Here is a 25,506-nt window from a genome sequence, read left to right as displayed (position 1 = left end):
ACGTACACCAGTTGCATAAATATGAAATTTAAAACAAAGGAAACACAGAACCTGATAAAGGGATTTTATACCTGTGACCGCGAAAAAAAGAAGATTCAATAATGAAGGTCTGCTCATTCGTGCGAAATGAATGAAGAAAAGTTGCTCATAATGGTCGCAAACAAGAGCTGATGGCGTAATACTGGAGCTGTAACTTTTGCTGTCAAGGCAGAATCTCGGTTGTTAATCGCGAGAGCGCAAAGAGTCTCGCAAACAGCAGGGAGGAGGACGTGTCACTGCTGGCGGCTACTGTTCTCAGGATGGCAGACTATGGTGAGCCATTCTTTGCCTTCGGAAAGCTTGCATCTTATTTGAGTAAAATACAGATATCTCATTAATACTAAACCTCTTACTCCTCACAGTTTCATTATTGAGTTCTCTCCATAGTCACAGTTGGCTCAGGAAGACTTTAATAGCATCAAGAAACGAGCTTCAATCGTATCATTTTATTGCGTGCTTTTTTTTTTTTTTTTTTTTTTTTTTTTTTTTTTTTTTTTTTTTGTCATCAGTCTACTGACTGGTTTGATGCGGCCCGCCACGAATTCCTTTCCTGTGCTAACCTCATCATCTCAGAGTAGCACTTGCAACCTACGTCCTCAATTATTTGCTTGACGTATTCCAATCTCTGTCTTCCTCTACAGTTTTTGCCCTCTACAGCTCCCTCTAGTACCATGGAAGTAATTCCCTCATGTCTTAGCAGATGTCCTATCATCCTGTCCCTTCTCCTTATCAGTGTTTTCTACATATTCCTTTCCTCTCCGATTCTGCGTAGAACCTCCTCATTCCTTACCTTATCAGTCCACTTAATTTTCAACATTCGTCTATAGCACCACATCTCAAATGCTTCGATTCTCTTCTGTTCCGGTTTTCCCACAGTCCATGTTTCACTACCATACAATGCTGTACTCCAGACGTACATCCTCAGAAATTTCTTCCTCAAATTAAGGCCGGTATTTGATATTAGTAGACTTCTCTTGGCCAGAAATGCCTTTTTTGCCTTAGCGAGTCTGCTTTTGATGTCCTCCTTGCTCCGTCCGTCATTGGTTATTTTACTGCCTAGGTAGCAGAATTCCTTAACTTCTTTGACTTCGTGACCATCAATCCTAATGTTAAGTTTCTCGCTGTTCTCATTTCTACAACTTCTCATTACCTTCGTCTTTCTCCGATTTACTCTCAAACCATACTGTGTACTCATTAGACTGTTCATTCCGTTCAGCAGATTATTTAATTCTTCTTCACTTTCACTCAGGATAGCAATGTCATCAGCGAATCGTATCATTGATATCCTTTCACCTTGTATTTTAATTCCACTCCTGAACCTTTCTTTTATTTCCATCATTGCTTCCTCGATGTACAGATTGAAGAGTAGGGGCGAAAGGCTACAGCCTTGTCTTACACCCTTCTTAATACGAGCACTTCGTTCTTGATCGTCCACTCTATCCTCGATTAAAAATTGGTTTGTTCTGGCCTTTATCTGGACTGCAATTCTTGTCTAGTAGGTGAATCCTTTCCTGTCGGCAACTTTTACTGTCAGCACAGGATATCTCTGCAGCTTAGTTCCAGCTCGTTCTCGTAGTTGATCATGAAACAGAAAATATATGTATTATAGAACAATCCAAGAGGGTCCTGTCAAACCGGCGCCAATATAATTTTAATTAATATTGTGTTTATACTGGTTGCTGGTGAGGAGGAAAGTTAGTTATTAGTATTTTTTAATGATCTCATTCATAAGCAGCCATATCACAGTCATCACAGTCGCTCAAGAAAGTTATAATTAAGCTTTACTTGTTTAATCAGAATCGTACGATGACTCTCCTTGTCCGCAGTCTCGATGATTCGAAACGATCTGCAATCCTGTGTAAATAAAATGTCTTGGTTTTCTTGCGTTGCGTAGTCAGTAGGGAAACCTCAGATCAAGCGGAAAGTTTGCTTTGATGGAGTTTAATCATCCGATGCAATAATGGAGCTCTTGGATCTAATAATTGCGGGTTCGTTTTCAATCTATCGGAAGTTCCCTTCTGATTACCAACGAAACGACACCTCCGTGCAAATTTCCAATTAGAGAGTACATATATAATGAAATTCCGTACACACCTTTGATGTAAATGCTCAGTATATATTTTCTTGAGTAGCATACAATATATTTTCAATCTCTTTCTTCCAGTAATCTCGATAGCAAAATTAAAATTATTCAATGCGGCTATTCGGCACGGAGAAGATCCTAGAAGTCCTCTCAACACACCAGAGAGAATATCACAAAGGGTAATTATGCACTCATGGAATAGTAATAGTACTGTACTACTTTGCGCATCGATTCAGCGAGTATATAGATGGTTAAGTAGGAAACGTAATTCAATCATAGAATTGTGCAGGGATAATTAGTAGTATATAAAGAGATATTACACTCGCACTGACTATAACGGATCGTCACAGACGTATAAAATAAGAACCTTAACGTCACGATTCTCACGTTAACCTGTCGCATAATAACTGTAGCTCAGTAGACACATGAATAGAACTCGCACACTATTTACAGAGCGGTTTCACGCTATTTGTGGTCAAGTGCGAGTCCTGGGTTCCACTCTTACCGGTGGAAAAGGAGGGGGTGTGTGCTCACAGTTTGTTTTGGCCTACCGCGCCGAGCGAGGTGGCGCAGTGGTTAGCACACTGGATTCGCATTCGCGAGGACGTCGGTTCAAATCCGCGCCCGGCCATCCAGATTTAGGTTCGCCGTGATTTCCCTAAATCGCTAAAGGCAAATTCCGGGATGGTTCCTTTGAAAGGGCACGGCCGATTTCCGCCCCATCCTTCCCTAACCCGAGTTAGTACTTCGTCTCTAATGACCTTGTTGTCGACGGGATGTTAAGCACTAATCTCCTCCTCCTCTTTGCCCGTCCGCCTCCCTTTCCCCAATATAATTAGTCCCGACTGTCAACATTTCACAGAAACCAGTTATTTTAATAATAGTAATATTAAAATACATAAAATGTTTTAATTTTGTAATAATACACTCCTGGAAATTGAAATAAGAACACCGTGAATTCATTGTCCCAGGAAGGGGAAACTTTATTGACACATTCCTGGGGTCAGATACATCACATGATCACACTGACAGAACCACAGGCACATAGACACAGGCAACAGAGCATGCACAATGTCGGCACTAGTACAGTGTATATCCACCTTTCGCAGCAATGCAGGCTGCTATTCTCCCATGGAGACGATCGTAGAGATGCTGGATGTAGTCCTGTGGAACGGCTTGCCATGCCATTTCCACCTGGCGCCTCAGTTGGACCAGCGTTCGTGCTGGACGTGCAGACCGCGTGAGACGACGCTTCATCCAGTCCCAAACATGCTCAATGGGGGACAGATCCGGAGATCTTGCTGGCCAGGGTAGTTGACTTACACCTTCTAGAGCACGTTGGGTGGCACGGGATACATGCGGATGTGCATTGTCCTGTTGGAACAGCAAGTTCCCTTGCCGGTCTAGGAATGGTAGAACGATGGGTTCGATGACGGTTTGGATGTACCGTGCACTATTCAGTGTCCCCTCGACGATCACCAGTGGTGTACGGCCAGTGTAGGAGATCGCTCCCCACACCATGATGCCGGGTGTTGGCCCTGTGTGCCTCGGTCGTATGGAGTCCTGATTGTGGCGCTCACCTGCACGGCACCAAACACGCATACGACCATCATTGGCACCAAGGCAGAAGCGACTCTCATCGCTGAAGACGACACGTCTCCATTCGTCCCTCCATTCACGCCTGTCGCGACACCACTGGAGGCGGGCTGCACGATGTTGGGGCGTGAGCGGAAGACGGCCTAACGGTGTGCGGGACCATAGCCCAGCTTCATGGAGACGGTTGCGAATGGTCCTCGCCGATACCCCAGGAGCAACAGTGTCCCTAATTTGTTGGGAAGTGGCGGTGCGGTCCCTTACGGCACTGCCTAGGATCCTACGGTCTTGGCGTGCATCCGTGCGTCGCTGTGGTCCGGTCCCAGGTCGACGGGCACGTGCACCTTCCGCCGACCACTGGCGACAACATCGATGTACTGTGGAGACCTCACGCCCCACGTGTTGAGCAATTCGGCGGTACGTCCACCCGGCCTCCCGCATGCCCACTATACGCCCTCGCTCAAAGTCCGTCAACTGCACATACGGTTCACGTCCACGCTGTCGCGGCATGCTACCAGTGTTAAAGACTGCGATGGAGCTCCGTATGCCACGGCAAACTGGCTGACACTGACGGCGGCGGTGCACAAATGCTGCGCAGCTAGCGCCATTCGACGGCCAACACCGCGGTTCCTGGTGTGTCCGCTGTGCCGTGCGTGTGATCATTGCTTGTACAGCCCTCTCGCAGTGTCCGGAGCAAGTATGGTGGGTCTGACACACCGGTGTCAATGTGTTCTTTTTTCCATTTCCAGGAGTGTAATGTCACATTTATGGAATATTCCATCGGTACTTGGAGGAACAGGGACGAATTAAAAACTGAAATACACTGTACAGATGTTGCACAATAATATTTTTTTTTACAGTTGGTTAAGAAATGCCTTTTGGCTTTTTAGGCTATTTTCAGACAAGTTAAGACTAAACAGATAGTCTACACATCAGACTGATTGAAAACGAAAGGAGTAGGAGACTGCAAATGAAAGAGAGTCCACTTTCGCTGAACATGCTCTGAATGAATGACATTCTTACGATATTAAATGTGGTGTTGTTCCTAGAGAAAATAAAGGCAGGAAACTAACATCACTTGAAATTCTGGCTGTTAATACACAGAATCCTTAACGATCATACACAGTTCCATTATTCACCCTTGCTAAAATAGCAGCAGCCTATTGATATTGTTCTACCCATAACATGATACGCTTATTGTAAATAGTATAACTGTTCCCCACTCACATTCCATTGGCTCCTTCCTCATCTCTGGCACCATCCTCTCTCCTTTTTTGCTCGTTCATCACATTCACCAGTTATTTTATCCATATAACATAGTATTCTGCGCCAGTACTCACCTGTGCATTATTCTGGCGTGTACATTCTCCTACTTTTAAACTTGAGTACAATGCTGTATATGATCAATTTGTCCATAGCTTCTTTGTGTACTTCATAATGCTTGTGTTTTTCGTACAGATATATAGTCGTAAAAGGTATTGTGTGGACTGTCACTCTAGTCTTAAGTTGTCTGAAGGTGGCCTAAAAAGCCGAAAACTGGTTCACAACGAAATATTATTGTGGAACATCAATAATGAGTATTTCAGTTTTTGATAATAACAATTTGCTTAGGTCCGCTTTAAAATACCTTACAAGAAATTTTAATATTATTATGGAACATCAATAATGTGTATTTCAGTGTTTGATAATTATAATTTGCTTAGGTCCGCTTTAAAATACCTTACAAGAAATTTCAATTCAGTGAGAGGCATTATTTGGAAAGAACTGGTCCGAAGAATTGTAATTTACATGTGTAATGCAAAATTTAAGAACTACAGACTTTGGACAAAAATATGGAAACAACGCCAGAAATTCATTCTTAAATAAAAACGCAAATGCTAGCCAAGCCTGCAGGTTGCTCTGTTGTGTCTGACCACGAACGGCATCTGTGCAATGTCCTCAACAAGTTGCAAGAATCAATCGTGGTTAGAACAGTGTTCTGTGTGGTTGGGAGTGCATTTCGCTGGAGCTAAGTGAATTCGAATATGTGCGGATTGTTGGTCCTTATGATGGATGCTCCCGCAACAAAGGTAACTGAAGTGTCTGATGTTTCAAGAGGCACCGTATCGAAGATTTGTACCGCATGCAGAGAAAGTATAAAGACATCACCCGCCAAGCCATAACACGGACGAAACTGTGTGTTGAGTGACCGTGACAGACGGTCACTGAAGAGAACTGTGACGAAAAATAAGAGCAAAACAGCTGCAAAAGTCATTGCAGAACTATGTGTCGCACTGCAGAAGGTCAGCACCAAAAGAACACGAAGGGAGCTGCATAAGCAGGGAATTTCAGGGCGAGCTGGAATTCCAAAACCACTCATCAGTGATGTACATACCCGTAACAGGGAAAAGTGGGGCCGAAACCAAAAAACCTGGACTATGGGGCAATGCAAGAATATCAGTTGGTGGGATGAGTCCTGTTTCACACTGTTTCCTGCTTATGGCCCAGTTTACGTTCAAAGAGTGAAACACGGTGGCAATTAAGCGGTAATTTAAGCAGCCATATCACGGTATTCCATGGAATCCACGGTTGCTCTGCAAGGTTGCATTCTACCAAGGATTATGTGACCATTTTGGCCGATCACGTCCATCCCATGATACAGTGTTTGTTCTACAACAGTAATGCTGTATTCCAGAATGACAGGTCCGCTTTTCACATAGCTCGCATTCGCATCGGCCAGGGTTGGTTTTGTGGGCACGAGGATGAATTCTCGCATATCCTCTGGTCACCATAGCCTCGTGTTGTTGTTGTTGTTGTTGTTGTGGTCTTCAGTCCTGAGACTGGTTTGATGCAGCTCTCCATGCTACCCTATCCTGTGCAAGCTTCTTCATCTCCCAGTACCTACTGCAACCTACATCCTTCCGAATCTGCTTGGTGTATTCATCTCTTGGTCTCCCTCTACGATTTTTACCCTCCACGCTTTCCTCCAATACTAAATTGGTGATCCCTTGATGCCTCAGAACATGTCCTACCAACCGATCCCTTCTCCTAGTCAAGTTGTGCCACAAACTTCTCTTCTCCCCAATCCTATTCAACACCTCCTCATTAGTTATGTGATCTACCCATCTAATCTTCAGCATTCTTCTGTAGCACCACATTTCGAAAGTTTCTATTCTCTTCTTGTCTAAACTATTTATCGTCCACGTTTCACTTCCATATATGGCTACACTCCATACAAATACTTTCAGAAACGACTTCCTAACACTTAAATCAATACTCGATGTTAACAAATTTCTCTTGTTCAGAAACGCTTTCCTTCCCATTGCCAGTCTACATTTTATATTCTCTCTACTTCGACCATCATCAGTTATTTTGCTCCCCAAATAGCAAAACTCCTTTACTACTTTAAGTGTCTCATTTCCTAATCTAATTCCCTCAGCATCACCCGACTTAATTCGACTACATTCCATTATCCTCGTTTTGCTTTTGTTGATGTTCATCTTATATCCTCCCTTCAAGACACTGTCCATTCCGTTCAACTGATCTTCAAAGTCCTTTGCTGTCTCTGACAGAATTACAATGTCATCGGCGAACCACATAGTTTTTATTTCTTCTCCATGGATTTTAATACCTACTCCGAATTTTTCTTTTGTTTCCTTCACTGCTTGCTCAATATAGAGATTGAATAACATCGGGGAGAGGCTACAACCCTGTCTCACTCCCTTCCCAACCACTGCTTCCCTTTCATGCCCCTCAACTCTTATAACTGCCATTTGGTTTCTATACAAATTGTAAATAGCCTTTCGCTCCCTATATTTTACCCCTGCCACCTTCAGAATTTGAACTTGACACTATTTTACAGGAAGAATGACATAAATTCGCTTGAAAACCATACGGGACCTGCATTTATGTTGTAAGGGCGTGAGTGGAGACCATTACTTTTGTCGGGCGCTCGACAGGCCTCCCTGTCGGCCGCCGTAGCCGGTGCAGCAGGCGTTGTCGCCCAGGACAGCCACTTTGTATTACCAGAACAATCTCGTAGACATCGACGGGAACTGCTCGGAAAATCTCTCAGCAGCTCTGCACGGTGTGGACATAAACAACAGCACAGCCCTTCCATCGTGGAAGGCTGGGGATGTCGATGACTGCTTACAGGTCGTAGTTGGGGCAGCAGTCGTTAGTGCACCTCCAAAATACTGCGACAGATGAACGGTGTGGCTAACACCATCAGTTCAGCTTAGCAAGCCAGAGGCAGAAGTCTCGAAGTGTTCACATCAGCTAACAGCGATAGAGTACAGCATATTAGATAGGTAGCAGTCTCGAAGGCAGAAGCCATCTTGGCGAACGGTAGTGGCACATCACAGCCTTGACGTTGTAGCTAGTGTACTGGAACGTAAAGATTCAAAGATTCATGCCAAGCCTGAGTATTTATTACCTCTCATCTGAGGCAGTGCGTTGTGCCTGGCTGGCAACGATCCAACTTGGCATACTTCTTCGGGCTCATCAGCGGTCTTCACCACTCCTCTGTTTTCCATGTATTGCTTTCAGGGCTTCAGCTCGTTGCCTTTCCGCCATATCAGCAGGCTGTTAGATGCTGTTGTGAAACTTTTACTCTGTCTTACGAAATGAATCTGTGCTGTTAGAACGATGATGTGTTCTCCTCGCTAAGGCTGTGTTGCTCCCGAGAGGTGAGACAATATATTCTGGGTTTGTTCTGCTTTCCGCAATGTCGGCTTTCTGTCTGCTTGCCGTTTTGATTACAACATGGGGCGTTGGTCTGGCTTGCCTTGACTTGGTGCTGGCTGGAGAGCACGTTGAGAAACTTTTAGATTTGCTCATAATACATTTCAGTGTGTAATAATCCATTCTGAGACGACTGTAAGCTGTTTTGGATACCAATGGGTTTCCTACACCGTATTAGGCATGATAATGTGCTGTGGTTTTGCTGTTTTCATATTAGTGTTCATCTCCTGTATGTTGGCAGCTGATACAGTCAGCCTTTTCTGGTTGGAATATTTTCTCAAGCCGGCCAGGCAGCGAGCCCATCCACGTAGGATGACCCTCAGGCAAGCAACAGGAGAGTATCCTTGCCATTCGGGAGACTATTAGTTTTCATGCTACTTTATTCTCCGAAACTGTGCTGAGAAAACTGGAAATTTGAAATCGAATTCTCTGTCCCAAAACAGACCACCTATGCTGTACAATGTACAAGTCGTCTGATTTGGCAGGACAGGGGAGATAAAAGTTCATCCCCACCCCTGAACCAAGCTGGCACCAGGATTTAGTAACACTGTGGCCTCTTTTAAGGGAAAAATCTGTAATACAAGACAGACGTGACCGCCTGAGATGCCTGTATAATCCTTGTTCGTGATGCATTCTCAGAAAAACTACGAGACCAATGAAACATCACGTGACTAACCCACACTGAAACAGAGCCACTTCATCTTCAACGATATGAAGTTCAACGTAATCCATATCAATAACAGGGCGCGTTACACGTCTAATAAATGACTGAGAAAAATTAGCACAACATATTTTCACTTACCTTTCGCTTTGCTGATCTTCAAGGAAGTTTATTGTAGATAGTTAATGTGTCGTTTCCATCATATTCCTCGGACCATCTCAGTTACTGAATGCTGCGAATAGAACTGGTGAGTTTTAGTTTTTCTTTTCATGGATTCTTCTGTTTCTTTCGTTATCATCAGCTACAGCATTAATTTGCTTTAAATTGCCGAATGTCTCTTTTGGCCGTAGAACTCATCCTTACAACTGCCTCAGGCTCACATCAGGTCTGAACCGAACTACGATACACGTGATTGTCAAAAGAAGCGCAAATGACGATCAGACGTACACTGATGCGCCAAAATATCATGAGCACCTGCTTAATGAAGTGTTATTCCACCCCTGGAACAATAGCCGGCCGGAGTGGCCGTGCGGTTCTAGGCGCTACAGTCTGGAGCCGAACGACCGCTACGGTCGCAGGTTCGAATCCTGCCTCGGGCATTGATGTGTGTGATGTCCTTAGGTTAGTTAGGTTTAATTAGTTCTAAGTTCTAGGGGACTGATGACCTCAGAAGTTAAGTCGCATAGTGCTCAGAGCCATTTGAACCTGGAACAATACAGAAGCAATTCTGCGTGGCATGGATTAGAAAGTTCCTTGGTAGGTTTAGGAAGGTATGTGACACCAGATGTCTCCACACAGGTCACACAATTCCCGTATTACTGCCTGGTGGTTAATGGACGAGGAATTGGAGCCCGCTAGCTTCTCAATTGTGTCCCATTGGATTCAGATAAGGAGAATTTGATTGCAAAGACATAAACGTGAGTTCACTATCATGCGCCTCAAACCACTGAAGCACGATTATGGCCTTTTGATACAGCCAGTTATTATGCTGGAAGATGCCGTCGCCGTCGGCCAAGCATCAAGCATGAAGGGATGCGTTTGGTCGGCAACTATGTTCACGTTGTCCACAGCTGTCGTGGTGAGTGCTTTCGATTAATACCATAGATCGCATGGATATCCAGTTGAATGTTCCCCCTAGCATAATACTACCCCCCCTCCCCGGCCTGCGACCGTGGCGCGTTGCATGTTTCGAGCAGCTGTTCGCCTGGTTGACAGCATATCCGGATATAGGACCAACAACAACAGCGGTGCTTCACCTGACATGTTTCCTGCTGATCCTGTAATCATTACAATGGGAACTGACGAAATCGTTGGGTGATCATGATGAGAACGCGTAGGGGTCGTCTACTGTGGAGCCCCACGTTCGACAACATGCGCTGAACTGTGCACTCCAAAACACTTGTGCCTACAAGAGCATTGCACTCTGTCGTCTGATCTGCCGCAGATCTCCGCATGTCAAACAAAGCCTTCGAGTCTCACGCTCTGCAATAAAGCGTGGATTCCAGCAGCTTGTAGTCTACTTGCAATTTCATCGTCTTTCAGTCGCTTTCCATAGATGCTCACTACAATAGCACGCTTACGGCCGGGCAGCTTCGCCGTTCCCAAGATGCTCGTTCCCAAGCGCCGGGCCACTACAGTCTCCTCTTCGTCAAAGTCGAATATGTCAGTGGATTTTACCATTTGCGATCCGTATCGTCTCTGGAATGATTCCCCTTTCGTCTCTGCTCTTCTTAGATACTTCCTTATGACGTCAAGTGCGAACAGCACCACTAGGCGAATGATCTGGACACCCACATCTCCCGACATGAATTACGTCGAACATTTATGGGAAATAATCGAGAGGTCAGTTAGTGCACAAAATCCAGCATTGGAAACACTTTTGCAATTATTGACGGCTACAGAGGCAGTATGGCTCAATATTTCTGCAGAGGTGATACATTATTTTCATAGGTATCCCATGGCTTTTATCACTTCAGTATATGGCGCTTCCATGCTACCTCTCTCTACCTTTGTCAGAGACCAATAATTTTCTGACCAAAGACTAGGTCGCGGTACTACACGATTATTCTTTTCTAACTACCGTTTCGTAGCAACATTTGCATGCAGTTAGCGATTGATCACAAGTTTGAAGGTTGCCCCACTTCCGCGGATCTTCGGCCGGTGCTGTGTGATTGTATAAACTGGTTCTTACCGAGCCAACGGGCTTTAGTAGAAAGTGAGGGACAATGAAAAGCCTTTTCACGCAATCGACTTTCTTGTCTCAGTAGGCTACCTGAGACAAGTGAGTCTACTGCAGCGTCCAGGAGTTTTATTCCTGTACTGTCTCGTCTCTCTCTTCGTTTTACACGTCAGTGCCAAAATAGCGAATGTTGTGAGAGTTGTCTACTGTGCCGTTTGACATCTGAACAGTGAGGTGAGGTTATGAGGGACTACCATTTTTACGAAGATGAATCGAAATTTAGTAACAAAATGTAGGAACAAGCAATGATAACAGAGTTTTAATGACCACAGCGTAATTCATAGTGGATGTTCTTATCAATGGCCGTGAGGTAAATTCTCTTAAGAACTGAGAGTACGAAAAGTGTTGTCCAAACATCTCAGAACATATACATTCATTTGCTCCAGAAAATATATACTTGAAGACACGTTAAATAATATATAGAACGAAGTAAATAGCGCCTTTTAAATTTATCCTTTGTATCTGTTTTTCTTGCTTAGTGATAAATAATATCGAAAATTATTTTTCCGTCAAATAATTCTGACCTTTCCACTGTTGAATTAACTTCAATAAAACACTTTTATCTGTTTATGTTCTTACTCATGCGTAGTGTAGGCTTTCTCTCTGTGAAACATAAATATCTCTTTACTTTCATATATGTCGTTTCTAGGCGCTACAGTCTGGAACTGCGCGACCGCTACGGTCGCAGGTTCGAATCCTGCCTCGGGCATGGATGTGTGTGATGTCCTTAGGTTAGTTAGGTTTAAGTAGTTCTAAGTTCTAGGGGACTGATGACCATAGAAGTTACGTCCCATAGTGCTCAGAGCCATTTGAACCTTCGTAGCTCTTCAACAGTTGGCAGCATTGGTATACGACAGATACTGGCTTGCTCCGTAGCCTCTTTTCTACAGCTCCAGTTGGCGGAAGCCTTAACGTTGGTTAGGTTAGATTAGATTAGTAACCTAGCCTAATGAACTGTTGTGTTGTTACAGTGTAAAGTATGGAACCCTATGCAGACTGTCGGTCAATGCGATTTAAGCAACGTGCAGTCATTGAATTCTTGACAGCAGAAGGTGTCACCTTAAAGGAGATTCATCAGAGAATGAAAGCAGTGAGTACTGTGCGTCGTTGGGCGAGTAAGTTTAAAGATGTTGAGGCGGGAACATCTGACCAGCGTGACAAACAAAGATTTGGACGTCCTGTGACAGCAACCACCGAGTTTCACAAGCAAAATGTTGACAGATTGATTCAGGACGATCGTCGTATCACTCAGAGAGAAATTGCAAGCACAATCGGCATTTCACAAGAACGTGTGGGTCACGTTATTGCTTTGCTTGGCTATCGAAAGATCTGTGCACGATGGGTACCCCGGATGCTGACTCCTGAAATGAAAGCGCACAGACTTGAAATTTGCTAGCCACTCCTGTCGCATTACGAGAATGAAGGTGACACCTTTACCGATAGTGAAAGGCGATGTGCGGGGGCATCATTATGCTTCTGATGGAGGCGTTGAAAGAACTGTGAGACTGTGGTTGCGGAAACAGACTGTCGATTTCTTCCGTGACGGCTTCAGAAAACTTGTTCATTGTTGGCAGAAATGTATCCAATTGGATGGTGGTTATGTGGAAAAGTGAATATTGGTAATTAAAGATTACATTCTAAGGATTATTTCTGCGTTTGATTTATTAAAATATTCCCCCCCAAATCAATTAACGAAGGTGGAGGCATTACGTTTCATTCAACCCTCATAGCAGGACCTTATGTAACCTTTTCAGTGTGTCACGCAAACAAAACAAACAGCACAATAAAGAGTAAGAACACACGAAAGCACAAAATCTGTTTCTGTAACAGGATTGAGCTCAGCCAGAACACGCTAGCTTCCGGTGCAGTACGTTTCACACCACTTTTTTCAGGAACTGACGTAATCTTGAAGTAGTTGCGCTGTGAAGACGACCACAAACGAGGCTATCGATTTGTCAACTGCTATAGCACCGAGTTGATGTTTATGAGCGTGTTAGTGACAGCAGAATCTCACAGCTGTAGCCAGAACTCTTTATAGGGATGTGTTTGTGCTTGTGAAACGCGCGAAACATTAGTGACAATGTTCAAATGGTTGAAATGGCTCTGAGCACTATGGGACTTAACAGCTGTGGTCATCAGTCCCCTAGAACTTAGAACTACTTAAACCTAACTAACCTAAGGACATCACAAACATCCATGCCCGAGGCAGGGTTCGAACCTGCGACCGTAGCAGTCGCGCGGTTCCGGACTGGGCACCTAGAACCGCTCGGCCACCACTGCCGGCATTAGTGACAAGGAAGAATATGAATGTTCATGCTCATCGTTTCATTTGCAGCAATTTCAGCTGTGCTTTACGGTTTCTGCCTAACCACACATTTTAAAATCGGCACATATTCAGAAATAAAGAGGGAAGTTTTGTGACAAGCGAGAATATGAATTTTACTGCTTTTCGTTTCACTCCTCTTAGGTTCCTGCCTAACCATACTCTCGGAAATCACCACATATTCGCAATTAAACAGCCAAATATTTATTTCAGCCTTGGTTCTCTGATCAGACGGAAATGTTAAATAACATCCAATATTGCAGAAAATACTTGTATCCTATTCATAACAAAGCCCCAGATGGTCTTAACGACGCTTAAGATAAGAGAAAAAAATTTAGCATGTAGAGGGATGCGAACCTACCACTTTCAACTCAGTACAAGACTTCTTCCATTACACTACAACGTCATCGTATGAGCTTCGTCTCACGTCTTCTTTACGATGATATCTCTTGAAGCTTTATATTGTTGATGCTTTATTAACTGACACTTAATGATAATGGAGACGCATTTGTGATACATTTTCAATGCGCCGTTGCTTTGGAAAGGTATACTGCGGCGCTCACACAAAAAAGGTAATGAATAATCGAAATGCACACGGAGGTCGTTGACACGCCGTCGCAAAAGTAAGTCAATATTCGAAAGCCCACTAGTGATGTCATGACTGCAAAAGGCAGTGTGAAATCTATTCGACCCTGTCAGCAGACGCCGCCTTAGCCCCTTGTTTTTGCACATGCGCAGTGTGCAGCCGTTTCGGAAACGCGAACTCCAGACTGGGGACAATCTACAGGGTGACTTTTTTCCACCGTGTACAAACTCTAGGGATTGATCGACGGGAGGATATTGAACAAAAAAGGTGTAACGAACTTATGGTCGGAAATGCATGGTTTCCATGCTGGAGACCATATTTACAGTATGCATGGTTTCCTCCTAGAAATGTTCCTCATACGTCATGCCCTAGAGCCCTCTCCTGCCATAGTCATTGGTAATGTTGCGTCCGATTCACTTCTCTTGCTGACTCACCTTCTAGTGGAGGTGATACAGTGATACAGCGTAGTACATAATGATTCCGTATTCGAATCGAGAGCTTGTCCACATGGCGTTTTCTTACGGAATGGCAAATCGAAATGGGCGGGGAGCAGCAAGGTTGTGTCAGGGGACCTGTCCACGCCGCAATAACTATAGCATTCAATGTTTGCAACAGTGTTTCGCCGTTTGTCTGAGACACGGTCGTTTTAGGAAGCAGGAAATTATGAAGGTCTTACCCAAAATGTTCGGACACTAGACTTGGAGGAAAATGTGATTAACACTGTGGAAGGCGAGCGCCGTGTTAGTACAAGGCAATTGGCCCGCCCGTAGAAAGTAAATGGCTCTGAGCACTATGCGGCTTAACTTCTGAGGTCATCAGTCACCTAGAACTGAGAACTAATTAAACCTAACTAACCTAAGGACATCACACACATCGATGCCCGAGGCAGGATTCGAACCTGCGACCGTAGCGGTCGCTCGGCTCCAGACTGCAGCGCCTAAAACCGCACGGCCACTCCGGTCGGCCGTAGAAAGTAAGCCAGACGATCGTGCGGGACATTCTCCATGACAATTGTTACTATTCGTATTACTTACAGCGTGTACAGGGCTTACTTGCGACGGACTTCCCACATCGGGAGCAGTTTAGTCACTGGTTCCTTCACCAGGGAACCACGATTCCGAGATTTGTGTCATCCATCCTACTCACAGATGAGTCCACATTTACGTGGATTGGTATCTTCAGCTTTCATAACAGTCGTCTGTGGGATGGTAATAGAACATCCATGGTAAGGTGACAGCAAATCATCAGCATCGGTGCAGCCGGACTGTGTGGGCTGGGATAATTGGGACCATATTTTGGAAATTTCTGGTAAGTTCCAAACTGGTGACATCATCGGTCCCTAGTCTTACACACTGCTTAATCTAACTTGAACTAACTTACGCTAAGGACAACACACACACCCATGCCCGAGGGAGGACTCGAACCTCCGACGTGGGGAACTGCACGAATCGTGGCAAGGCGCCTGAGACGACGCGGCCCAATTTTGGGACCAGTCTTGCGTCCACGTCGTCTAACAGTCCGGAATTATCAGCGTTTCTTGCGGCCGACTTTGCCTCCACTGCTGAAAGAACAGGCATTGATGATTCGAAGGGTTATTTGACTACTACATGACGGTGCTCCAGCCCACTTCGCCGTTAACTTCCGGACGCATCCCAATCGTGTTTCCCTGGTCGATGCATCGGAGGAGGGCGTCCAGTTGCATGGCCTGCTCGTTTACCGGATCTCAACCCCTGCCATTTCTGGTTATGGGTCCATCTCAAAAGTATCGTGTATGCAGAGCCCATTCCAGATGTGGAGCGTTACCAAGGGAGCGTTAATGTTCATGCCCAACTTGAAAAAATTAAAAAAACAACAAAATTCGTTAATTGTCGTTGAATCATATTAATAATAAACTTTTTAAAGAGGTAATGACGTTTAGGGAGGATCCAGAACCTGAAAAAGGCTTTTAGCACACTATGAGAAATATCAACGCACTTTCAATAACGTGTACTACCGAGAGGGTGGGGGGAGTGTACTTCATGGCCACCACAATTTTTTTTAAAATAATGCAAATTTCGTTCACTGTCGTTGACTTTTACTCTCAACATATTTTTTAAAAGTGAGATTGATGTGTAAGTAAGGACCAGAACGTGGAAATATTGAATATGACATAACTGAGAGAAATGATATTCGCTATTGAGGAAATTTTTGGGTTTAATTTAACGGTAAAATTTAAAAAATACAGCGTGCCCCACTTAAATGTTTCAGCGCAATTATCTCTGGAACAACAACAGATACTGAAAACCGACTTTCACGGGAATGAATGTGAGGCGGGGGCTCATGAAAGTAGATGCTATGAGACATTCTAAAACGTAAGTAATTGTTAGTTTCAACGCAAAGTTATGCTTTTTTTAAATGGACAACTCATATTATTTCTTACGCAGCCGGTAACATGAAAAATCACAAAAATAATGGCGTTGGCTGCATCGTAATATGTCAGTTACATTCCGAGAAACTGCAAAGTGAAGTTGCCACCTGAAATAAACGAAAAGCCGCTCTTGCACATCCCGAGATGCAAGCGTGAACCCCATGTTGCTCGTAATCGGACGTAATACGATGCAACATATGCTTTACTTATTGCTGTTTGCACTGTTATTAAGTGGGCTGGAAACAATACAGATGCCCTGTCACACAACTACGTACAACTACCATTTACCCCACTATTAGATCCTTGGTAAGCCATTAATTATTTTTACCCTAGTCGGCATATTCGGTGTTTCGTTACCGTTATGGCCATTTCTAGTACTGTAGTAAAGATCAAGAAACCACGAAGGAGTAAACCCTTTTCTCATTTTTCATTGTGTCTGACTGGACATTTGTATTTGTTTTCCAGTCCACTTAATAACAGTGTAAAACACTGTAAATAGCGTTAGGTTTGCTGCATCGCAGTACGTCAGTCACATTGTGATTACGAGCAACGTAGGGTTCACGCTTGCATCTCGGGATGTGCAGTAACGGCGCGTTTCGTTTATTTCGAGTTTCAGTTTCGGTTTGCAGTTTTTCGGGATATAATTGACGTATTGCTGTGCAATGAACGCCATTCTTTTTGTGATTTTTTCGTGGTATTGATTGCTCAAGAAATAATACAGGTGTCCATTTAAAAGAACCTAAATTTCTTATGAAAATAATATTTGCCTATGTTATAGAATGTCTCATAGTATTTACTTTCAGGAGCCCCTGCCTTACGTTCATACCCATGTATGTTGGTTTTCAGTATCTGTAGTTGTTCCGTAGATATCTGCGCTGGTAGAAGAATTCATAGAAAACTGTGGTGTCACCGCCAGACACCACACTTGCTAGGTGGTAGCCTTTTAAATCGGGCGCGGTCCGCTAGTATACGACGGACCCGCGTGTCGCCACTGTCAGTAATTGCAGACCGAGCGCCGCCACACGGCAGGTCTAGAGAGACTTACTAGCACTCGCCCCAGTTGTACAGCCGACGTTGCTAGGAAAGGTTCACTGAGAATTACGCTCTCATTTGCCGAGACGATAGTTAGCATAGCCTTCAGCTAAGTCAATTGCTACGACCTAGCAAGGCGCCATTTATCCTTTGCTATGTATCTAATGAAGCATGTACAGTAACAAGACCAATGTTCAACAATTGTGGATTAAAGTTAAGTATTCCAGAAGCTACGTACTTTTCTTTATAGCATTCATTGCGTATCCTGTTTCAGACCTCACGCCATCCTGTGTGAGCTTATAGCGTGCATTTCGGCTTCCTCAAACAACACGGTGTTGGCACTTCTGCCAACACTTCAAAAACAATAAATACTATTTCGAAATTCTAAAATAGGAAGTAACTGGCCAGATTACAACATTCTCAAAAGGTGGGCATGAAGTACCCATCCTTGGTATTTCGGGATTGAAGCCAGTTGTCGGCTGCGCCCGTGCCGCGGGCAACAGTTGGAGTGCGACGAAGCCGTGCATCTTAGCACGCGGCAGTCGCACTCAGTCGATACGCGATTTCACTATGCGGCGGGTGTTCGTTGCTGATCGCTACTTGGGGCATCCATATAAGTAACTGCATGCTAGACAAGCATGCACGTGGAAGCATGCACAAATTCCTCGCGCCTCTACACAATTCAAACATGCTTGTACAAGCATCAGTTAATTTACCAGAACGCAACCACGCTTAGAGTAGCGCTCGATCATTAAAATAACGGTGGTCCGTGTTATTTCCATGCAAAATTCTGCACTCGTCTGCTAGCCGCCAGACAGTGGCATGTTGCAACTGCACTAACAAGTGCTCGAGTCACGTGATTGGTACATTTGTATTACCCATGTGTTTCTTGGAGTGTTCGTACGCGAGCTACTGTGTAAACTGTGTACAGTAATATCATTAAGAGAATTCTACATCTACATCTACATTGATACTCCGCAAGCCACCCAACGGTGTGTGGCGGAGGGCACTTTACGTGCCACTGTCATTACCTCCCTTTCCTGTTCCAGTCGCGTATGGTTCGCGGGAAGAACGACTGTCTGAAAGCCTCCGTGCGCGCTCTAATCTCTCTAATTTTACATTCGTGATCTCCTCGGGAGGTATAAGTAGAGGGAAGCAATATATTCGATACCTCATCCAGAAACGCACCCTCTCGAAACCTGGCGAGCAATCTACACCGCGATGCAGAGCGCCTCTCTTGCAGAGTCTGCCACTTGAGTTTATTAAACGTCTCCGTAACGCTATCACGGTTACCAAATAACCCTGTGACGAAACGCGCCGCTCTTCTTTGGATCTTCTCTATCTCCTCCGTTAAACCGATCTGGTACGGATCCCACACTGATGAGCAATACTCAAGTATAGGTCGAACGGGTGTTTTGTAAGCCACCTCCTCCGTTGATGGACTACATTTTCTAAGCACTCTCCCAATGAATCTCAACCTGGTATCCGCCTTACCAACAATTAATTTTATATGATCATTCCACTTCAAATCGTTCCGCACGCATACTCCCAGATATTTTACAGAAGTAACTGCTACCAGTGTTTGTTCCGCTATCATATAATCATACAATAAAGGATCCGTCTTTCTATGTATTCGCAATACATTACATTTGTCTATGTTAAGGGTCAGTTGCCACTCCCTGCACCAAGTGCCTACCCGCTGCAGATCTTCCTGCATTTCGCTACAATTTTCTAATGCTGCAACTTCTCTGTATACTACAGCATCACCCGCGAAAAGCCGCATGGAACTTCCGACACTATCTACTAAGTCATTTATATATATTGTGAAAAGCAATGGTCCCATAACACTCCCCTGTGGCACGCCAGAGGTTACTTTAACGTCTGTAGACGTCTCTCCATTGATAACAACATGCTGTGTTCTGTTTGCTAAAAACTCTTCAATCCAGCCACACAGCTAGTCTGATATTCCGTAGGCTCTTACTTTGTTTATCAGGCGACAGTGCGGAACTGTATCGAACGCCTTCCGGAAGTCAAGAAAAATAGCATCTACCTGGGAGCCTGTATCTAATATTTTCTGGGTCTCATGAACAAATAAGGCGAGTTGGGTCTCACACGATCGCTGTTTCCGGAATCCATGTTGATTCCTACATAGTAGATTCTGGGTTTCCAGAAATGACATGATACGCGAGCAAAAAACATGTTCTAAAATTCTACAAGAGATCGACGTAAGAGATATAGGTCTATAGTTTTGCGCATCTGCTCGACGACCCTTCTTGAAGACTGGGACTACCTGTGCTCTTTTCCAATCATTTGGAACCCTCCGTTCCTCTAGAGACTTGCGGTACACGGCTGTTAGAAGGGGGGCAAGTTCTTTCGCGTACTCTGTGTAGAATCGAATTGGTATCCCGTCAGGTCCAGTGGACTTTCCTCTATTGAGTGATTCCAGTTGCTTTTCTATTCCTTGGACACTTATTTCGATGTCAGCCATTTTTTCGTTTGTGCGAGGATTTAGAGAAGGAACTGCAGTGCGGTCTTCCTCTGTGAAACAGCTTTGGAAAAAGGTGTTTAGTATTTCAGCTTTACGCGTGTCATCCTCTGTTTCAATGCCATCATCATCCCGTAGTGTCTGGATATGCTGTTTCGAGCCACTTACTGATTTAACGTAAGACCAGAACTTCCTAGGATTTTCTGTCAAGTCGGTACATAGAATTTCACTTTCGAATTCAATGAACGCTTCACGCATAGCCCTCCTTACGCTAACTTTGACATCGTTTAGCTTCTGTTTGTCTGAGAGGTTTTGGCTGCGTTTAAACTTGGAGTGGAGCTCTCTTTGCTTTCGCAGTAGTTTCCTAACTTTGTTGTTGTACCACGGTGGGTTTTTCCCGTCCCTCACAGTTTTACTCGGCACGTACCTGTCTAAAACGCATTTTACGATTGCCTTGAACTTTTTCCATAAACACTCAACATTGTCAGTGTCGGAACAGAAATTTTCGTTTTGATCTGTTAGGTAGTCTGAAATCTGCCTTCTATTACTCTTGCTAAACAGATAAACCTTCCTCCCTTTTTTTATATTCCTATTAACTTACATTTTAAGGGATGCTGCAACGGCCTTATGATCACTGATTCCCTGTTCTGTACATACAGAGTCGAAAAGTTCGGGTCTGTTTGTTATCAGTAGGTCCAAGATGTTATCTCCACGAGTCGGTTCTCTGTTTAATTGCTCGAGGTAATTTTCGGATAGTGCACTCAGTATAATGTCACTCGATGCTCTGTCCCTACCACCCGTCCTAAACATCTGAGTGTCCCAGTCTATATCTGGTAAATTGAAATCTCCACCTAAGACTATAACATGCTGAGAAAATTTATGTGAAATGTATTCCAAATTTTCTCTCAGTTGTTCTGCCACTAATGCTGCTGAGTCGGGAGGTCGGTAAAAGGAGCCAATTATTAACCTAGTTCGGTTGTTTAGTGTAACCTCCACCCATAATAATTCACAGGAACTATCCACTTCTACTTCACTACAGGATAAACTACTACTAACAGCGACGAACACTCCACCACCGGTTGCATGCACTCTATCCTTTCTAAACACCGTCTGTACCTTTGTAAAAATTTCGGCAGAATTTATCTCTGGCTTAAGCCAGCTTTCTGTACCTATAACGATTTCAGCTTCGGTGCTTTCTATCAGCGCTTGAAGTTCTGGTACTTTACCAACGCAGCTTCGACAGTTGACAATTACAATACCGATTGCTGCTTGGTCCCCGCATGTCCTGACTTTGCCCCGCACCCGTTGAGGCTGTTGCCCTTTCTGTACTTGCCCAAGGCCATCTAACCTAAAAAACCGCCCAGCCCACGCCACACAACCCCTGCTACCCGTGTAGCCGCATGTTGCCTGTAGTGGACTCCTGACCTATCCAGCGGAACCCGAAACCCCACAACCCTATGGCGCAAGTCGAGGAATCTGCAGCCCACACGGTCGCAGAACCGTCTCAGCCTCTGATTCAGACCCTCCACTCGGCTCTGTACCAAAGGTCCGCAGTCAGTCCTGTCGACGATGCTGCAGATGGTGAGCTCTGCTTTCATCCCGCTAGCGAGACTGGCAGTCTTCACCAAATCAGATAGCCGCCGGAAGCCAGAGAGGATTTCCTCCGATCCATAGCGACACACATCATTGGTGCCGACATGAGCGACCACCTGCAGATGGGTGCACCCTGTACCCTTCATGGCATCCGGAAGGACCCTTTCCACATCTGGAATGACTCCCCCCGGTATGCACACGGAGTGCACATTGGTTTTCTTCCCCTCTCTTGCTGCCATTTCCCTAAGGGGCCCCATTACGCGCCTGACGTTGGAGCTCCCAACTACCAGTAAGCCCACCCTCTGCAACTGCCCGGATCTTGCATACTGAGGGGCAACCTCTGGAACAGGACAAGCAGCCATGTCAGGCCGAAGATCAGTATCAGCCTGAGACAGAGCCTGAAACCGGTTCGTCAGACAAACTGGAGAGGCCTTCCGTTCAGCCCTCCGGAATGTCTTTCGCCCCCTGCCACACCTTGAAACGACCTCCCACTCTACCACAGGTGAGGGATCAGCCTCAATGCGGGCAGTATCCCGGGCAACCACAGTCGTAGTCCGATCAGGGATGCGTGGGACGAGCTGGCCGTCCCCGACAAACCCCCATCCGGACCCCCACAGTGATGCCCATTGGCAACAGCCTCAAGCTGTGTGGCCGAAGCCAACACTGCCTGAAGCTGGGAGCGAAGAGATGCCAACTCAGCCTGCATCCGAACACAGCAGTTGCAGTCCCTATCCATGCTAAAAACTGTTTTGCAAAGAACGTCTGAACTAATCTACAGAGAGCGCAAACAAATCGACAAAATTTAAACGGTTATTAAAATACAAGATTGCCTAGTAAATGCAGTAATGCTGCTACTTGCGCACTGCTGACACTGCTCGGCGGCGGAAGGAGACTAAGCGAAATTACACTATTCAGGTACTAAAACGCGATGCTACAACTCTCAAATACTATAATACGCCCGAAATTTATGAATTAAACAATGCAAGTACCAAAAACACGCAAAGAAATTAAGAATTAAACTATGTAACAAACGAGTGAGCTAGGAGTATACGACTTGCTGCTCAGCTGCTTATCCAACGACGGCAGGGAGCACACTGACTGTGACCAACCGACACTGGCCGTTCAAAACAAAAACAGTAGACAAACGACTACGCGAATTTACACTATTCAGGTACTAAAACGCGATGCTACAACTCTCAAATACTATAATACGCTCGAAATTTATGAATTAAACAATGCAAGTACCAAAAACACGCAAAGAAATTAAGAATTAAACTATGTAACAAATGAGTGAGCTAGGAGTATACGACTTGCTGCTCAGCTGCTTATCCAACGGCGGCAGGGAGCACACTCCTACGAATGTCGTCCAAATATTAGGGACAAAGTGGCGACGAGCTAACTGTGGAAGTGAAATCGGGGTCGAAGAGAGAGAGTTCGCGGATATATTATAGAATGTAATAATTCAGAAATATAATAGGAATGAAACAGAAATACATGACGTTACACAGAATAGATGTACTGGTTTTGAAGGACAGGAAGAACCTCAACCTGAAGGTGGCTTTTCAAGAAGTACACAACGGTCATCTCCAGAGCAACAGGAAGAGTACGAACTATCTCCACTCAAACAGTCGAGCCTCAGTGTATTAGAAGATATTGACGATAGCGTACTGGAGAATATTTATGAAGACTATTACAATCGTGGCTTCAATTCCTATAGCAAACTAATGAGGCGCTGTAAGCGCATTAAAAGTAAATCAAACTGCAGATTATTTCTAAATTATATGTCTAGCAAAGACGAGCAGGAGCTCGTTTCAAAGGAAACACACTGCCGCAATTACAATCTATAAAAGAGCACGTAATATCGCAGTCTGATAGAGCAAGGTCGTACGAAACTACATTTCACTATTGGCATCTGCAAATGTGAGCACTAGAAGCATCGAAAGTGGTTGGCTTGGACAATTTCAAAGTTTCGCTTTCTTTTATCGACAATCTTAAGGCTGACTATGACGTTCCATCCAGGCATATTACTACATTCGTCATACGTGTGGACGTAGAAGACGGTAACAGTAGCTCGTGGTCGTGCGGTAGCGTTCTCGCTTCCCACGCCCGGGTTCCCGGGTTCGATTCCCGGCGGGGTTAGGGATTTTCTCTGCCTCGTGATGACTGGGTGTTGTGTGCTGTCCTTAGGTTAGTTAGGTTTAAGTAGTTGTAAGTTCTAGGGGACTGATGACCATAGATGTTAAGTCCCATAGTGCTTAGAGCCATGTGAACGGTAACAGTATAATCAGAAGACACAACTGTTTGTGGAGAAACTGGACGTGTTGATGACAGAGCAGGGAGTGGAGAAAGGATATGTTTGGAACAGTGATCAGAGTCAGTTCCAGCATGAAATGTCTTCATCACCAACACTGTCTCACAGAGGAGACAAAACTACAGCTAGTATGTTGCAATCTGTACATAGCTCTACCCACAGCTTCACAACTGATGTGACTTTAACAATGACAGGAAGACTAGGAAGCAAGTTGTACATCTGTTTTCAAGAGACACAAGGCACTTTAGGCCTAAATATTTCAGAGAAACTTGAAACAGCCTGACCACGAGACATTCACGTGGAGGCAAGCAAAAGTGGAAAAATGACTAAATAATACATGAAACGTTTTCTGCTTTCAGTCCTTGGCGAACATGTAACAAGTAAAAAGAACCTGTTGCTGTGTGATTCCTGGTCAGGACATACAGATCGTACCCTTCTAGATGGAAGTTTTCCGAACAAAGATGTTATGCTGACGACATTGCCACCGAAAACAACAAAATATTGCCAACCAGTTAATGTTTCCTTCATTCGGCAATATATGCTCTATATCAGAAGGATTGCTGATTTTGTAAGACTACATTGTGACAAACCACAAGTGAAGATACAGATCGTTACTTCATGATCAAACTTCACTCTGCGATTTACAATCAGTTTTCTGCACCAGAGTATACGCCTATGTAGCATTATACTTGGCGAAAGGCAGGTTATAACATTAACATACCCATATCATCATATGAAAATGTAATTAGTGTGGCTTTTGATATTGGACTGCTTGAATGCAAGAGTGATTTTTAATGTAAAAACGTGGCTTTAGTGAGTTGTGTACATTGTTCTCTTCCACTTCGTTTTAACCACTTCATCGAAATTCGCATCTACACTACGAGGACTAATATAAACACTATCAGCTATGTAGGATAAGTGTGTTTTGCGCTATTATAATTGATTAAGCAGAGGTTTCTTGGCACTGTTGATTGAATATGTAGTGATACACTGACATCTTTGAATTACGTGTAATTTCCCTCCTACGGTACTGATATCTTGTTACTTTGTTTCTCCCTATTAAAATGTCATTTGTGATAGAATGCAACGTTTTTCAAGGAAATGACATAGACCACAGCTTTTTTTTATCATCGAGTGTTATTCTAAGCATGGTTTCGTTCGGTTCCGAGCGTTCGAGATCAAAGGTGTTCCTTCTGAGTGAGATGTGGGGAACCGCCCAAAAACCACATACAGGTTGGCTGGTACACAGCCCCACATTGTTACTTCGCCGAGCGGATTTGATCTGGGGCCGGCACATCTCCCCGTAGCGGAAGCGGCGCTTCAACGTGCACAGCTATCCGGATGGGTTTGTGCGGAATGTAATTTAACAGTATTAAATAAAAATTAAATGAAGCCGAATCACTGGCGAACGCTTGCGCAAGTGTCCCTATTC

At 44.4% G+C, this 25,506-nt stretch overlaps 1 protein-coding gene across 1 annotated transcript in view; it reads left to right on the top strand.

The window, feature by feature from the left end:
• Positions 1-255: 255 nt before the first annotated feature.
• Positions 256-25,506, top strand: part of LOC124556445 (organic cation transporter-like protein) — a 201,285-nt gene continuing 176,034 nt past the window's right edge. Inside the window, exon 1 of the mRNA XM_047130395.1 lies at positions 256-312. Coding sequence (XP_046986351.1) covers positions 300-312 — 13 coding nt within the window. The 5' untranslated portion in view covers positions 256-299. The remainder of the gene's footprint in view (positions 313-25,506) is intronic.

Source organism: Schistocerca americana, chromosome X, assembly GCF_021461395.2.
Source record: "Schistocerca americana isolate TAMUIC-IGC-003095 chromosome X, iqSchAmer2.1, whole genome shotgun sequence".
Lineage (NCBI taxonomy): Eukaryota > Metazoa > Arthropoda > Insecta > Orthoptera > Acrididae > Schistocerca > Schistocerca americana.
Note: the sequence above shows the minus strand (reverse complement) of the source record. Positions and strands in the feature narration are given on the sequence as shown.